Consider the following 17793-nt stretch of genomic DNA (forward strand, 5'->3'; position numbering starts at 1 on the left):
TCCTGAAACCAGCCCCTCCATCCAGCCAAAGGCTTGTGGGGGCTGCTGGGAACACCCCACCCCAGCCCCTGCTCCGGGCAAGCGCAGCAGGTCCAGCACCAGCCCTCCTCCTGGCTTCCACAGAGCTGCACCTTCCTTGGGCAGCTTTTGTGGGTGCTACCCACACCTTTAATCACGTGTAATTGCTGTGTCACACTACAGGTTAGCAGGAGCACTGATGCTCAGGGACCTCAGGTACGGCGCCGTGCCGCACCGAGCCTTTCGTGGGGGCACTGGATGCAGCCCTGGCAGTGAGAGGTCCTCACCCACTCTCCAACTCTACAAATCCAGGTCCTTTTCCTGCTGTGCAATCCCCTCCCCTCCTGCCAGAGCCAACTGCCATCGCTCCCAGGGGAGACAAAGGCCACGACACCGTTCCACACCCGGAGCTTACCAACACTTCATCTCTAGTCCTCTCCCTGTGCTCTCAGCCCTGAGAGCTCAGCTAATTAACTGCCCATCATTTGGACAGGGCTAACCCTCCCCTTATTGCCCTCAGCCTTGCTGGGTGTCTGCCAGAAACGGTGCCACTGGTCCCCAGGGCCACTCTGCAGGCAGATGGGGATGGCCGGGTGCTCCGACCCTCCACCCAACCAGTATCATCCCAGTTCAATGCCACCTGATGTGGGAAGCACAGAACAGGGCTGGCTGGCATCTTTCTAAACCAAACTGGGTTTGTGGCAGAGGATTACCAGTACAAAAACACTGTATTTACAAGAGCAGTCCATTACTGACTGCTGAGAGCTCCCTACGTGTGTGCAAAGCTACTCACAGAGGTACCAAAACCTACTCACAGAGGTACTTACAGGAGCTCCCTTTACTCACCCACCTGACAACCAGCCAAGCACCCAAAGGGCTCAGTGAGTCCCTGACACCTCAAGGGGCTCCATCCATCAACACCCCCATCGCTGCAGGAACACACCTCCACCCCCACTAACCTTTCTGCAGGGGGGTCCTGGTGCTCTCAGACCCGGAACATCATCCCCCCTCCTCTGACTGCCACAGAAACCCTTGTCCTCCACCTCCTCTCCTTCCTCCTCCTCTCACTTCTCTCCCTGGAGGAAGGCATTCTTAGGTTGAATGGTATGAGATTTCCCAGGATTTTAGGCAGAATTTCAGTCTGAAGCAATTTCTAAACGGTGCCCCTGAGCTGTGCACATGGGTCTGGGCCCTCCTGACACCCACCAGCCGCTGTGAACAGCAGTGTTTCCCCAACAACTCACTGCCTGAAAACAGAGGTGCCAAGTTCCACACTGCAAAATCCCAGCATCACAGATCGTAGGGGTGGGAAGGGGCCTACAGAGCCCCTGGGGTCCCAGCCCCTGCCAGAGCAGGGTCCCTAGGACAGGGCACACAGGGCGGTGTCCAGACGGGGCTGGAATCTCTCCAGAGAAGGAGACTCCACACCCCCTGGGCAGCCTGTCCCAGGGCTCCCTCACCCTCACTGGGAAGTTCTTCCCCAGATTGGTGTAGTAACTACACACCAGTATGTGCCATGGATTCTCAAACTGGAACTCAGCAGGCAGGACAAGTCCCTGCTCTGTGAATTCAGTGTTACCCAGAGATCTGCTGAGTGCTCCATAAAATGAGCTGGAACAGTCACGTCGGGAAGGTCCCCGCAGTTCCTCACTCAGCTTTGTGCCTCTCAGCTCTAATTGCCTACTAACAGCTACAGCAACACCTTATGATTAGCTCTACTCATCATAGAATCCCAGCCTGGTCTGGGTTGGGAGGGACCCCAAGGGTCACAGAGCTCCAACCCCCTGCCACAGGCAGGGACACCAACCTCCAGGCCTGGAGCTACACAAGGTTGCCCAGGGCCCCAGCCAACCTGGCCTTGAACACCCCCAGGGATGGGGCACCCACCCCCTCTCTGGGCAGCCCCTTCCAGCCCCTCACCACTCTCTCTGCAAAGAACTTCCCCCTCATATCTCACCTACCTCTTCCCTCCTCCAGCTTCACTCCAGCCCCCTTGTCCTGCCAGTCTCTGCCCTTTAACAAGCTGATTCCCCTCCTGTTCCTCTGCTCCCTTCAGGGACGGGAAGGCTGCAGTGAGGTCCCCCCACAGCCTTCTCTTCTCCAGGCTGACCCAGCCCAGCTCCCTCAGCCTCTCTCCATGGGGAGCTGCTCCAGCTCTCTGATCATCTCCATGGCTCCTCTGACCCCTCTCCAACAGCCCCACATCTTCCTTGTGTTGGGCCCCAGCTCTGGACACAGGACTCCAGCTGGGGACTCAGTACTCATCAGTCAAACCCCCTCCTCATTTCCTGGTGGGGATCACAGCCCCTTCTCCCTCCCACCATCGTTACCAGTGAGCAGCATCCCTCTCCTGCACCTCACACTCCCCGCCCAAGCAGCAGCCCAGGTTGGCAGCATCTCACTGATGCCCCAAGCCCAGCCCGCTGCAGGGGAGGGAACACTGGGAGGGGCTGGCACAGAGCTGCTCCCCAGGGGACCCCAGCGTGGCTGGGGATGCTCAGGACAGGTCCCCCGGGCCAGGAGGTTCCTGAAGCCACCTCACCCCACATCCTCCAGCCTCCCCACCCTGCACATCCCCTCCAGGCACCCAACACTCAGCATGGCAATCTCACTAATGAAGAACACCACTATCTACACAGGATGGAATAAGGTTTCAAGTACATCACCTAGATTGTATCACCCACCATCAAATCCAAGTGTAATCAGCCACTATAAGAAGATGAAGACAAAACACTCCTAATATTTGGTCATGTGGTTTTCCTCTCAAAAACTAATTTGCACTTCAGCAAACATCTTCTGGAACAAAATCTGTATCTCTTAGTGTTTATACTGCCAGCCTGGAGTGTCTTCAGCCAAAGACAAAAGAAGGGTGGGGATGGTAATACCCACAGAGAAGAGCTGTGTGGAGATGGCTGACAGCCAGCACGGGGATGCTTCACAGTTCTAATACCACAGGTGTAAGAAGATCTCAGAGTCACCAGGCTGGAAAAGCCCTTTAAGCTCCTGGAGTCCAACCATCCCTGTCCTGTGCTGACCCAGATCCCTGAGCACCTCATCTCCCCTCTGTTAAACACCCCCAGGGCTGGGGACTGATGTTTGTAAAGGGATCTGAGCACCAGGTTTGCTATTGCTGCAGGCAAGCTCGCAGGAGCTTCACTACAGGCAAAGGATGCTCTGTGAAGGGTGAGTACTGTGCAAGGATTTTGCAGTGGGACAAGGAGGAAGGTTTAGCAAGACCACTGGCCTCAGCTGGCCACGTTCACCACTGCCCTCAGGAACCCCACCATTCCTTGGGTGAGTGCTGCCACCCAAGACTGTTCAGGGACAGGTCATGCTGCTGTGGTGTTAGCTGACCTGAGAGAACGCTACATGGAGGAAGGAGAACAAGAGGAGGGATCTCAGGCTGGACTTTAGGAACCAGAAGAAGAAACTAAGGGGCAAAAGCAATGGGGACCAGGGTGGGAAGAGCAGGAAGATCCTTGATCTGCCCAAGGCAAGGCATTGCTAATGAGAGGCACCTACAGATCCCCAGTATCCTCTGTGCTGAAAGTACCACCAACAGCCTAACTTGTCTCATGGAGGTCAGTAAGGAAGCTCTTTTGCAGCTCTACTGCATGACCATTAGCTGGGGGGAGGGGTAGTATCAGCCACTGAATTAATTAACATTTCCCATTTAACCCAGGGATTCCAACACAGGCAGGTATTTGACTCAAACACCCCAACTCAGGAATTCAACAGGCAAACAAGCCTGGAGTGTTTGCATCCACCTCCTGGAAAGAATCAGGGACCACCTTCTGAGAGGGCAGCACCTTCCACCCTCTTCTTCCTCGGGGTAAGAGGCAGAGCCTGTGTGAGGGCTGAACCCTGTTCCTCTTAGCAAGCTCTGAGCAGTCCTCTCTCCACATCTCTTCCCTTAGAAGCAATCCTGGGCTGTGTGTACCATAAGTCCCACCCTGGAAAGGTGTGTGTTGTGATTGCAGATGGGAGAAGCAAAGGTAGGAGTTCACCAACGTTGTGCTGGAAGATAAAGACTCTGAGTAAAGCTGCTGTTGGCTGCAGGAGCTGCCAGAACAGCAACACCCGAGTGCAAGGCTTGCACTACACACATGGGCACACCAGTGGTGTCCATGTGTTCCATACTTATTCCACTGCTCCCAAAGAAGGAATATGAATGAAGATGTGTTTGGAGAATCACCTGGGTTGGAAGAGACCTTTAGGATCACCGAGTCCAACCCCAGCCTGACCCTGCCCAGCCCACCTCCAGACCATGTCCTCAAGCACAGCATCCACATGCCTTTTAAGCACCTCCAGGGATGGTGACTCCACCACCTCCCTGTGCAGCCTGTGCCAGTGCCTGACAGCCCTTCCAGTACAGAAACTCTTCCTGATCTCCAGCCTAAATCTCCCCTGGGGCAGTGTGAGACCATTTCCTCTTGTCCTGTCCTTGTTACCTGAGAGAGGAGACCGACCCAAACATCTCTACACCCTCCTTGCAGGTAGTTGCAGGGAGTGATGAGGTGTCCCCTCAGCCTCCTCTTCTCCAGGCTCAACACCCCCAGCTCCCTCAGCTGCTCCTCAGAGGATTTGCCCTCCAGCCCCTTCCCCAGCCTGGTTGCCCTTCTCTGCACTCGCTCCAGGACCTCCCTGTCCTTCTGATGCTGAGAAGCCCAGAATTGGACCCAGCACTCAAGGTGAGACTACATGAGACTGAAATAACATTACAGAATGCAGAGAGCAACGTGGAACGAGACATCTGAACTCACCAGTTTGCTTCTACATCCTTGGCTCAGGATTTTCTTTAGCTTTATCCCCCCAGTTTTGCAAACCCAGGTGGCAGCAGCTGCCCAAACCATCCTTCATGTCTCTGGAACAGCTGTGGAATTTGTGACTGGCTCTACCACCCCTTCAGAGCCACCTCCTCCCTCCACAGCACTTGTGTAAGTGATAATCAGAGGGCACGAGGCGCTTGGCATTAACCTCTGGCTCCTCCACCCACACTCTGCTCACTGGCACCCATCGTACCAGGAGAGCCCCAAAAACCCCAGCTGAGAGCTGCTGGGGATGGGGGAAGAAAACAAAAAAGAAGCTATTATTGGTGGTAATAGTTTTAAGAGCCAACTGCAGGTCGTGGGTAACTGTGAGGACTGCTCCCTCAAGGAAGTAACTTGGGTTTGCATGTCTGTGGCAGCTCCCTGTCTGCACATGGACTGGGCACAGAGGAGACAGGGCAAGCAGTGAGTGGCAATGCAGCTCGTTAGGGTAAATTAACTCTACAGGCTTTAGCACACACCTCAGCTGGCTGCTGGCAGGCTGCAGAGCCCGGTGAGGACACTCCTGCTGATGAGGAAAGCAGTTTGACTGACTCAAGAACAACCTCACCCACTCCAAAAAGCTAAGGACGGGGTCCACACCTGCCCCTGGGGACCCTGCTTGCTTCTCCCACTGCCCTTCCCTGACTCCAGGCTCTGAAGGACACACAGTGATGGATCCTGGCTGGTTTCTGGCAGGGGGAACACTGCAGGGCTTCCCTTCACCCACACACTGCCTTACCTGGAAGCGTTCCACACAGCCCTGCCGTGCCCACTGCCCCCCAGCTGGCTCTCCCTTTATCTGCCTGGTGCACACACTGGGGAGCTATGCAGGGCTGGAATTCTCTCCACTTCATCATGTCTCTCAGGCAGGTTTGGAACCAGCACATCCACTTCTGAAAGCCTTTTTCCACCCCCTTTTTTCCTTTCTTGAAAAACCTTTCCACAAAGCCCCCAGGAGCCATCAGAGCCGAGCAAAGAACCCATCCCAAGTCAGCTATTCCACGTGTTCTGTTGCAGCTTCACTGGACCCTTTTTCCTACAGGATTTGTCAGTCTGTGGTTTGAGCAATTAAATGAAAGGGTCAGGATTGTTAGATCATTGTTGACTCTGTGTCCACAGTCATCAATCTTATTTTCTAGGCAGTAAAAGCACACATTCCCCATACAGAACCCAAGCTGGGCTCAGGAGCTGCATGTTTCACAGATGTTCTAACCTGTGCCTTAAATTAAGAAAAAATCAGTAATGTCTATAAGCATGAGCTCCACAGGCTGAAAAAAGGGCTCAAAAAGCAGGAGGCAGTTCAAAGGGAACAGAAGCTAGAGGAGGGGTTTCTCAGCTCTGATAGCTCCACTGCAGCATCACGACAGCTCAGATTTGGGGTCTCTACCCTGCAAGGCTGCCACAGCTACCTGGAACACAGCCTGGGGTACCCCAGCAAGAGCCATGGCTGTGGGGTGTTAGTATCGACACCAACAGCGTGGACAGACACCCCAGCACTCCCCACTCAGCCCCCTCACCTCACGGGCAAGGTCCTGTCTCCTTTCCTCCTGTCCATCTCTCTCTGGGGAACCGGGTACCAGCGGAAGTTCAGCTTCCAGTTGAAGCCTCCATAGGTCATGTCTGAGCCGGCCATGTACTCGAAGGTGTCGTCGCTGATCACGTCAATGATGGGGCACACAACAGTTCTCCTGCCAGGGAAAGACACTCAAAATCAGACCTTTAAAAGCAAAACACACTTCCCTGTTAGGATGCTGAACGGATCCACGCTGGCCATGTCGGGGTGCTGGGTGGCCCTGTGTTGGGGGGCTGGATGTCTTGGTTTCTTTAGTGGCTTCTCTGCAAAGCCCCACTCTGCTGGGGCTGCTTCTGGGGAAAGGAGGCCATGCACAGAATCACAGGGGCTGGAAGGGCCCTCCAGAGCCCCTGGGGTCCAACCCCCTGCCCAAGCAGGGTCCCTAGGACAGGGCACACAGGGCGGTGTCCAGACGGGGCTGGAATCTCTCCAGAGAAGGAGACTCCACACCCCCTGGGCAGCCTGTCCCAGGGCTCCCTCACCCTCACTGGCAAGAAGTTCTTCCCCACACTGGGGGGGAACTCCCTGTGCTCCAACTTGAGCCCATCGCCCCTTGTCCTGTCCCCACAGACACTGAGCAGAGGCTGCCCCTGTCCCCCTGTGTCCCACCCTTCAGCTCTTGATCCCCCTTGATCAGATCCCCTCTCAGGCTGCTTCTCTCCAGGCTGAACAGCCCCAGCTCCCTCAGCCTTTCCTCCCAGGGGAGATGCTCCAGGCCCTTCAGCATCTCTGTCCCTCCTCTGGACTCTCTCCAGGAGATCCCTGGCTGTTTGATCCCAAGGAGCCCAGCACTGGACACAACACTGCAGGTGGGGCCTGAGCAGGGCAGAGCAGAGGGGGAGAATCAGCTCAAGGCTAAATTTTCTCCCTGTCAGCAACAATCACCCTGCCCTAAGAATCAAACCCTTACCACGGATTAATTTAGAAATCAGATTTTAATACAAATATTAGAGAATTCTCTGTCTTCCCGATGAATTAAAGCAAATCAAATCACATCTCCATTTCCAGATCCATTTTGATTTCTGAGCAGCACAGTGAAGCTGAAGCACAGCCCTGAAGCTTCAAAAAGCCAGAATCACAACTCCCTGGCCTTGGTGACTGTGAAGCAGGTCTCCTTTCTTGCAGCGCTGGGCACACAGCATCGCTCCTCCTGATGTGTGCCCTGTTTGAAGCCAAACTCCTCCTGTTTATACAGACTGACTCTCTGTATTCATTATCATTTCTAAGAAAAAGGCAGGGATATGCAAATTATCTCCAGGATGTAATTTATATTAACCCCTCCCAGACAGAGCATGCTCAGTGACACTCAGGGGGTCTTCAGCTGGGCTTCAGGGATGAAGGCTGGACGTCTTCCTCTCTCTCAGCACATGCTCTTTACAGTTTTCTCCATAGTCTTAAAACCCCATTCCTGGCCAAACGAGTCAGCAACCCCTTTTAGCTGAAAGCAAGACACACTCTGTCTCTTCACTGGTTGTTGGTCTCATTGTTTATCACTCCCCATCTTCACCTTTTTATCTCCAAGGCTGTTCCACTGTTAGGGTTAAGTTTTGTAGCTGCTCTAAGGAACCAGCTCACATGGGTACAGTGGGAGAGCCACTCTTACCTGTCCTCCTTTATCCTGGCCAGCAGTGGCTCCAGCCAGCCCAGGGTGCACTCGCAGTGGGCATCCAGGAACGTTATCACCTGCCCCTTGGAGGCTGCTGCCCCCCGGAGCCGCGCGCGGATCAGCCCCGACCTCTGCTCCATCCGAATGATTTTCACAGAGACCTCCAGGTTCTTCACGTAGTTCTCTAAGGAGGTCTTCAAGAACTCTGCCAGAGATAATTGGTGGAGGGGGGGAAAAAAACACAAAACACATAGAAAAAAAGCAAATAAATATGTTATTTTTAGCCAGGTTCAGCAGGTGCTCGAGTGCTGGGTCCAGTTCTGGGCTCCTCAGCATCAGAAGGACATGGAGGTCCTGGAGCGAGTCCAGAGAAGGGCAACCAGGCTGGGGAAGGGGCTGGAGGGCAAATCCTCTGAGGAGCAGCTGAGGGAGCTGGGGGTGTTGAGCCTGGAGAAGAGGAGGCTGAGGGGAGCCCTTCTCCCCACCTCCCCTGCCCTGCCAGGAGGGTGCAGAGAGGTGGGCGATGGTCTCTTCAGCCAGGGGACAAAGCAGAGGGGCAGAAGGACCTCTCCTGACCTCCTAACCACCCCCCTTCTAACACACCCCAGGATGCCATTGGCCTTCTTAGCCACGAGGCCACGCTGCTGGTCATGGTCATCCTGCTGTCCCCCAGCACCCCCAGGTCCTTCTGCCCTGTGCTGCTCCCCAACAGACCAGTCCCCACCCTGCACTGGTCCCTGGGGTTGTGCAATGCTACACAGTGGTGCAAAGGAGAAATGGAGCTCTGGGTAGAAGCACCATACGTGGTGACCAACCTCTGATGGTGCTACTACGTGCAGGCACCCTTACACTGCCCATAGCACCTACTAGAGCTCCTACAACACCCATCGGCGATGTGCAGCGAGAGGCAGCCACCCTTCACAACCCCTTCATCAGGACCCTCCACCCCAGGGGCAGCAGGGGACCCCTCCCTGCCCAGACCCACCCCTCTCACTGGCATCGTCCACCAGGATGATTTCGGCGAGCAGGCGGCGCGGGGAGCGGTTGATGACGCTGCAGACGGTGCGCAGCAGGGTGCTCCAGGCTTCGTTGTGGAACACGATCACCACGCTCGTGTTGGGCAGGTCCTCAGGGTAAACTTTGGTCTTGCACCTGCCAGAGGATACAGAAACCACACAGAGAGAAAGCGGGGCTCAGCGTGAGGAGCAGCTCAGAGAGCTCTGCCAAGGGCCTTGGAGTCTGCTGCACAGGATGCAGGGACACTGAGTACTCATCTCCTCAGGCTCCCAAAGGAGAAGCCGAAGGCAGAGGGAATGTCAAAGGAAACACAGTGGAGTATCCAGGAACATGCACCAGTGAGCTCCAGCTCACAGCTCCCCGGGACTCCAGCTCCTCTCCCTTGGTACCCCAGGATATCAGCATCCAGCAGCTCTGGTGTCAACACACCCCAGCATCACACACTGAGCCTCAGCTGTGCTCAGGACACGGGGCAGTCACAGTCACTTGTATGGAGCGGTCACAGCTCGGTCAGATGAGCCTCTTATTGTGCCCAGTCCCCTCTTCTGTGTGCACAGGCATCTGGGACCTTCCCAGTTTGGGTGGCTTCTCTAAAAGAAAAGCATCACTGTTTTCTAGAACACTCTATGTGCTCGTTCAGTGGAGAAACAAGAGGTCAGTGATTTCCCCAGGGTTGGGAAAAGGCAGAAATTGAGGCCAATGAGCACAGGCCAGCCAGCCCCGCTGCCTTCCTGGGAGCAGATTAAAGCTCACTACAAAAGACTACCGAGAACTCTGTGTAGTTGTTCCACATCTTGGACAGGTCTGCAGGACACAAGCTCACCTCCACCAGCCAGGCAACACCAGCTTAGTCACATCACTTCAACAGGCCCAATGTGGATCTCTAACCACTCCCACCTAAAGGAACTGGCACCTTTTAAACACTGTGTTACCTCACAGTTATCACACCCCACGGTCCCCACTGCCACCCTGGGTGGGGAGAGCCCCTCCAGAAGGGACATGTGAGTGTGCAGGTACTGTGACTCCATGATTCTATGCCCCAGCTCTCACACAGGTACACGTTTTTGGGCTCCCTCTAAACCACATCCATTAGGACAACCGAAGCTGTTTGGGCAGCAGGATGATTTTGGCCACTTTGGCTGCAAGAGGAACCCAACCTGTCACGGGACAGCAACATGTGAACCTCACCTTTGAGATCAGGAGCATTCCAGGGCAGAAGCCCAAGGCCACTGCCTAGCAAACAGCAGTAGCACCGCTCCAGGGGTGGCCCAGGAGTTAAAGATGAGGTGATGAAGGAAGGGGGCAGGCAGCAGAGGCGCTGAGACTGACATTCCCTCTGGATGGGGAAGGTTCCAGCCTTGCCAAGACGCCTTTGTGCTCCAGCAGAAGCCAGACATTGATTAGTTTGCACTGAACTCACCCAAAGCAATTTCCAGGAGCATTTGATTGACTTTAGAAGTTACACAACAAAGCTCAGCACTAACCCAACCGTACGGTGGGCGTAGCACCCCTCCTCCTGCTCTGAAGTGATTCCTGTTGCCATTTACAATCACAGTCTGTACCAGTGTGACTAATTTGTACCCTGCTCCCCACCCCTCTCCAAAAGCTCATTACACCTCTTCATGGGCTGATTCACCCCCCCGAGCTGCCCCAAACCCTCCTCCCAGGCAGTGTTCCTGTGTGGATGAAGGCAGTGCACAGAGGGCTGGGTTGTGCTAGAGATGGTGTGAGACAGGCTGAAGGAGGGAATGGTGCCAAACCCACCCCTTTCCAGGCACAAGGGGCTGTTGTGTGCCCACAGAGCTCACGTCCCCAGCTTTCCTCAATGCCCACACCAACAAACCCATGGCTTGCTGCTGCAGGCAGCTCTTCCAACAGCACTACGTCCAGGAGTACCCACCCAGGGACCATCTTCTGGGCCGAGGACCTTGGGGGAGCACATCCCACGAGAGGGGTGACGTCCCCAGGACCAGGGCTCACAGCGCCCTGGGTGTGTCCCCAGGGAAGGCTCCATCCCCACCAATTTCAGTCCTGCCCTTGCAGTGCTCTGCTAAAGGGGTATCAGCCCCCAAGGGATGCCCACCCAACACTCTGCTCCCTCCAGCAGGTTTATCTGTGCACGGGAGACGAACACCTCTCGCAGCCTTCACTGAGAAGAGACCAGTGACTCACACCACGTTTCTTCTACTTCAGAAATACACCACATGATTTATTTATTGAAGAAACAATAAATAAGTCATCTGGTACTCACAGCATCAAAGGGCAGGAGTCCCTCTCTGCCCCCCTGCACTCTGCGATGCTCACCGATCGCTCCCCACGCATGGATGCTGGAAACACTCGCCCAGAAACACTGGGTGTTCTCACACACTCATCACATGTTACTCTATGAATACACATGAAGTAAACACAGCTGCTTAAATGGGAGAAAAACACGTTTTCCTGGATAATAGCACAGAAACAGAGCGAGACTCTACCTGTTCACCACCCTTCCCTGCACACTGTGGCAGCGTGTGGGGCTGCAGTGTGGTTTTATCCCTGCCAGATCTGTGCTGAAGCTCCCAGGAAAGCAACTCAAGGTGAAAGATCACCCAGGAAAGCAAAGAGCATGGATACAACCAGCAGTTTATTGGCTGGTGTTTCCAAATGCTGTGTTTGGGAGTGTCACAAACTCCATCTGTATCTGTGCTTCTGTGACCCGAGGGATTTTCACAATCATTTCACCATCACCTTTGAGTGCTTCACTTCAGTGAAAGCACAAGAGATTCACCTCTGTAAAGGAAAGGCTGGTAACATGGATCACTGGTGCAGCTCCTCTGAGCCACCAGATTCCCTGTGCTCTCCAGTGTGACAGGGCACTGGAAACCAGTCTGCTGGGGAGCAGCTGCTCACCAGTGTGCCAAGGCAGAATGGTTTTGCCTTCTGGGTTTTCACAGAGCCACAGAATCCCTAAGGCTGGAAGAGATCTCTAAGGTCAGCAAGCCCAAGTGTCTGTCCAACACCACCCTGTCAACTGACCCATGTCCTGCAGTGCCACAGCCACACGTGTTCTCAGCCCCTCCAGGGATGGAGACTCCATCACCTCTCTGGGCAGCCTGACCCCTCTTTTGGGGAAGAAACCCTTCCAGGTCTCCAATCCAAACCTCCCTTGGTGCATCTGGAGACCATGTCCTCCCATCCCATTGCTGGCTCCTTGGGAGAAGAGACCACCCCCCACCTCACTACCCCCTCCTCCCAGGGAGTTGCAGAGAGCCATCAGGTCTCCCCTCAGCCACCTCCAGGCTGAACACCCCAGTTCCTCTTGTCTCGCTGCCTATCCTTTCACCAAAGCAGTAATGACACAGTTTATCCATCAGGGAGCCTTGTTTCAGTACAGAAACTGTGCTCAGCTTGTCTCAGGCTGCTGGATGTAACTTTGCAGGCTCTCCTCACCTCCCAGGGGAATCTGGAGGCTCATTCCTGTGTGTCCCCAAGCACGGGGCTGGTGGAACAGGAGCATCCTTGGTGTTTAAATACCACCCACTTCCCCCTATTTCAGGAGGGCTACGTACCTCTGAGCTCATCCCACCCCTGGGGTACAGATGGGAAACTAGGGATGCACTTATCTGTGCCACGTGGACAGCCCTTCCCAAAGGGGTTAGATGCTCAGAGGGCTGGAGGAGCTCCCCTACAGAGAGAGGCTGAGGGAGCTGGGCTGGGTCAGCCTGGAGAAGAGAAGGCTGTGGGGGGACCTCACTGCAGCCTCCCCGTCCCTGAAGGGAGCAGAAGAACAGGAGGGGAATCAGCTTGTTAAAGGGCAGAGACTGAGGGGCTGCACCAAGCCACAGCTTGTCTGTGACCCCTTCTGCCATCCCCCTACAATTAGTCACCCTGACCCCAGCGACCTTCCAGCAAAGCTCCATCTCTCTGGCCTCAAGGTTCCTGTTACATTCTGTGCAATACCCCACAGATTTAGTGCAATACCTTGATATTTAGTGCATTTACACCACTGATTTAGATGCATTTACACTGATTTAGTGCATTTATACCTCAGTAACATCACTTTTCCTCCACTCATGATTACCCATCACACAGCAGCCCCCACAGCTACACAGCTTATTAAAAATTTCCCACCAGAACCATGCCCAGCACGAGCATATTTTACTGGCTTGCTTTTTGTTTGGGGTTTTTTTATTGGGGTTTTTTTTTCTTTCCCTGTTTATCTAATTTTGCCACAGAAACGTCCTGGCCTCCAAAAGCAAAGCTTGCCTTTATAATCTGAGTTAGACACCCAGAGCAAACCAGACACTGCAGCTCCCATGTCAATAAAAATGTGTCTCTCTGTCACACACTAAACACATTGAGCATAAAATCAGACTCTCCCTTACTAGCAAAGCATTATAAATTGGCTTTCAGAGCAATTTAGTGCTCCCTGAAGACAGGGTATGTACAGAAAGCATTGGGCTGGAGAGGAAAATGAGAAAATTGTGTTTCTCTATCCCATAATACTTCCTGTCCCCTCAACAAAGAATATGAAACCTCACCAAGGAGGTGCAGTTAGACAAACAGCTCCCCTCCTCAGGCTGAGCAGGGCTGTTCAGTCAGTTGGGTGTTTCACCCCTTTCTCTGACCTTTTCCACACCCCCTGGCAGGGAAAGGGGAAACCTCTCCCGAGCAGCTCAGGGGGCTCTCCAAGTGCCCCCCTCATTCTCCAGTCTGGTTTCCTCCAGGGCTGCAAAGGCTCCAGGGGAAAGCAGCACTGGTGCTGGCCTGGCTGCTCCCTGGGAGGTGTGTGCAAGCCGGGCAGCTGCTGGGAGCATCATGGAATGAGGAAACAACCAGGGCCCAGCAGCACGACCATGGCATCCCCCTCGCTTCCCAGGGAGTCTGCAGGGTGCCCCGTGCCTGTGGGAATCATGCTGACACCAAAGGGGCTCCACCACCTCACTGTGACCACCCTCAGCTCTCGTGCAAAGGACAAGCAATGAAGAACAAAGCAGCAATAAGGCTTTTCCAATGCTTCCTTCTCATGGAAGAGGTCTTTGCCAGCAACAGTCCAGAGGCGTTGTATGGAAATCTGGCACCTCCAAACTACATCTGTCAGGAGAAGCACAGAACCATAGAATCCCAGGCTGGTCTGGGTTGGAAGGGACCCCAGGGGTCACAGAGCTCCAACCCCCTGCCACAGGCAGGGACACCAACCTCCAGGCCTGGAGCTACACAAGGTTGCCCAGGGCCCCAGCCAACCTGGCCTTGAACACCCCCAGGGACGGGGCACCCAGCCCCTCTCTGGGCAGCCTGAAGCATCACCTGTGCTGTTGGAGAACAAAGTCTATCATTAAAGTAATGCTTCTATTCCTAGTCTTTGCAGGCTTTTACAAAGAAAATCCAGGGAACAAAGTACTTATTCTAGTTTAAACTTCACCAGAACGTGCAGAATGTGATTTCAAACTAGGCAGAATAAACAAGATTTTGGTTAAAGTGGCAATTCAGTTGGTAAAGCAAAAATACTGGGAGATTTTAGAAGACCTGACCCGTTGTATATAATTATCTGTGCTGGCATTCCTGAGTTTTTATTTCTTGTAAGCTGCCCTACCTATAAATCAGACTATTTTGTAGCTGAAGGAGAACAGTAAGAAAAAAAAATCAACTGGGAAAGGATAAAATCCAATCAACTCTAGGTTTCTAGCAAAAAATCTGGGAGAAAAAAACTTTCCACCTCTAAAACTTACTTCAAAAAGCATGTAAGGTTGGAGAATCCCACACACAACCACCTGCAGTCAAAGACTCTTACAAAAAGGCCCCTTTATGTAAGAGTTTCAAGTAAATAAACCAGGTTTAGAGCCAGGTCTGTCAGCACTGACACAGCTGCTGAGAGATGGGAGGAAAACCTCTGCCTGTTGAAAACATACACACCTGACCTAACCTAGCTCTTAGGTGTTTAAGGGCCATAACTTCTTATGAGGTCTTTATAGAGATCTTTATATATATATACACCTGGTTGAACAGAGATGAACACACACATCTGAACACAAAGCCACGGTCATGACTGGAATAATTAACCTGAATTCCAGGAAAAATAATTCAGTGGACTTGGTGAAACCCTCCCCCAAGCTATTCCATGGCCTCAAAGCCACCAGACAAATTTAGGCTTCAGTCAAACTAGAGATTCTAAATTACCAGACTTCAAAGGAAAAGAACCCCCCACAAAACCCCAACCACAAGACCCCCCCGTTCCATTTCTACACTGGTACAAAACAGTTGGAAAGATATTCTATAAAATTCTGACACTTCTGGAACTGCCTGTGGTTAAAACTAGAGTAAAACCACCTCCTGCAGGTGTTTGTTGGCATCAGCTCAGAATTATCAGCTGAATATATTATGATTACAGTCCAAACCAGGCTGCGTGGGATAACAACGTCTATGATGCAGGAACACTTTCCTTTCTGGAAAGTCTGTATCAGGAGCCCAATCTACAACCCATAAACCCTGGCATTTCCAAATGGTTTCCTCAGGCACTCCCTAATTAGACACACTAATGACCCTTGGGGCAGGAGGCGCAGACTCACCCGTCTAATCTCACGTCGGGCAAACTGCGGTTCAGGGCAATCAGGTCACTGGCCATAAGGTTAAACTGGTTGATTTTAAAGAGCTCCTTCATCTTCTCCTGGTCATCCTTGGGAATGAGCACAGCCTTTCCCATCTCTCCAGGGCCTTCTTGGTTGCGGGAAATAACAGCTGGAACACAAAAGAGGGAAAGCCAACTTTCAGTACGCGGTTTGGTCCCTCACCAAGAGGGATCTGTCATTCCTGGTGTTCTGTGGGGAATGTTACCCAAAAAACCCAAAGCACAACACCAAAACCCCACCCCAGTGCTCCACCATGAGGTTTTAGAAGCTCAGATCCAGACAGAAGTATCTAGAACCTTTAAAAACCAATCAAAACAGCCCAGGTTCCTTCCTGTTGGCTAACAGTAAATGACTGCTCTCCAGAGGCGTACACCAGGATCAAAGAGCACAGAGGTTCTGCAGACAGAAGAGCTTTGGAAAACACTTCCATAGCTGTTGAAAATGCCCAAAGAACGTGTATATTAAAGTAATTCTAGCCATTTTTTTTATTGTTTAATTCTAACTACCAGGCATATGATAGTGTAACCCCAGCCCTGTGAGTAAATAATCCAATTAATCTTCAGTGACAAAAAAACCTCAAAACCCCGAGAAAGGCAGGGCCCCAGCCCTGGAAGAGCATCTTTCATGTATTACCAAGATGTAGTTACAAGAAGTATCTGTACAGTAAGTTCTAACTTCAAGGATTTGATTTAATTTCATAGTAGCATCTCATCCCAGCTCATGGCAAGGCAGAGATGGCCTTTTCAGCAACCAGTGTATCAGAAGAAAGGAAACATCCCCCGTACACCAAGAACTACAGGACCACCACCCCCTCCCTTCTCCAACCTAAGTGGGAAGAAGCCAATTTTCCTCTGGCTTAGACACTGTATCACAGACTCACAGAGTCACAGGGGCTGGAAGGAGCCTCCAGAGCCCCTGGGGTCCAACCCCCTGCCCAAGCAGGGTCCCTAGGACAGGGCACACAGGGCGGTGTCCAGACGGGGCTGGAATCTCTCCAGAGAAGGAGACTCCACACCCCCTGGGCAGCCTGTCCCAGGGCTCCCTCACCCTCACTGGCAAGAAGTTCTTCCCCACATTGGGGGGGAACTCCCTGTGCACCAACTTGAGCCCATCGCCCCTTGTCCTGTCCCCACAGACACTGAGCAGAGGCTGCCCATGGCCCCCTGTGTCCCACCCTTCAGCTCTTGATCCCCATTGATCAGATCCCCTCTCAGGCTGCTTCTCTCCAGGCTGAACAGCCCCAGCTCCCTCAGCCTTTCCTCACAGGGGAGATGCTCCAGGCCTTTAACCATCTCCATAGCCTCCTCTGGACTCAACCAGCAGACCAAGGAACACCCAAGCTTTTACCTGCTTTTATGTTCACACTTTAAATCAGCCTCTGGCCTGAGGCTCATTAATTATCACTGATGAGCTCACCTTCAGCAGTAACTCCTGCAATACACCCAACTGGCCCATTCTGTGCCTGCAGCCTTGTTGGGACAGCAGCAGGCAGCACCTGATGCTCAGTGTGAGCTTGAAGCTATGCACTTGTGCTGCAACCACCAGTATCCTTTCATCTCAACGAAGGGATAAGCCCATCTTGAGTTTATTTTCCTGCCATCGCGTTCATTTCTCATCTTTAGTTCCAGGCTGACATTGAAACACTTGGTGCTCGGTGTATCCTGAAAGGCTGGTGCTTAGGAAGGCTCCTCTACTACCTGAAGAGTAACTACATCTGGGACGTGTAATGAATTTACACTGAGGTGCAGCATCCTCTACAGCCGCCTTCCTTTGCCTGGGCTTACTGTGGGAAGCCCTTTGCTGTGGGTATTCCCCACATTTTAGGGTGATATGGTTTTGATGTTTAGCTTACTGCAAGGAAAGGGGATGTATAAAAAAACCCCAGTGAGGATTCAGAGACTGAAGACACTGGGAAAGTGATTTTTAAATACAAGACTAATTCACTTTCATGCCAACTTAATTAGAATACCATATTTTGACTCACAGTCAGGATTTCTAACTTACCTTGACCATCTTGCCCTTCACAGAGCTAAGTGAGTCTCAGGCTGTCATTAACAGCTTCTTGCCAGCTCTGTGAACATGAATGTTTCATAAGGTGTCTCTGACACAGCCCTAAATATGTTTTAGTGAATTTACAAATAACATCTTAATCCTCAGCTACCA

At 52.8% G+C, this 17793-nt stretch overlaps 1 protein-coding gene across 1 annotated transcript in view; it reads right to left on the bottom strand.

Moving 5' to 3' along the window:
- The window catches only part of GALNT13 (polypeptide N-acetylgalactosaminyltransferase 13), a 75277-nt gene that overhangs the window by 26889 nt on the left and 30595 nt on the right, over window positions 1-17793 (bottom strand). The window contains exons 3-6 of the mRNA XM_084265330.1: window positions 15571-15739; window positions 8994-9160; window positions 8006-8213; window positions 6347-6517 (exon numbers count right to left, since the gene is read on the bottom strand). Of these exons, the coding sequence (XP_084121456.1) occupies window positions 6347-6517; window positions 8006-8213; window positions 8994-9160; window positions 15571-15739 (715 nt within the window). The remainder of the gene's footprint in view (window positions 1-6346; window positions 6518-8005; window positions 8214-8993; window positions 9161-15570; window positions 15740-17793) is intronic.

This window comes from Gallinula chloropus, assembly GCF_964237585.1.
Source record: "Gallinula chloropus genome assembly, chromosome: 5".
Classification (NCBI taxonomy): Eukaryota; Metazoa; Chordata; class Aves; order Gruiformes; family Rallidae; genus Gallinula; species Gallinula chloropus.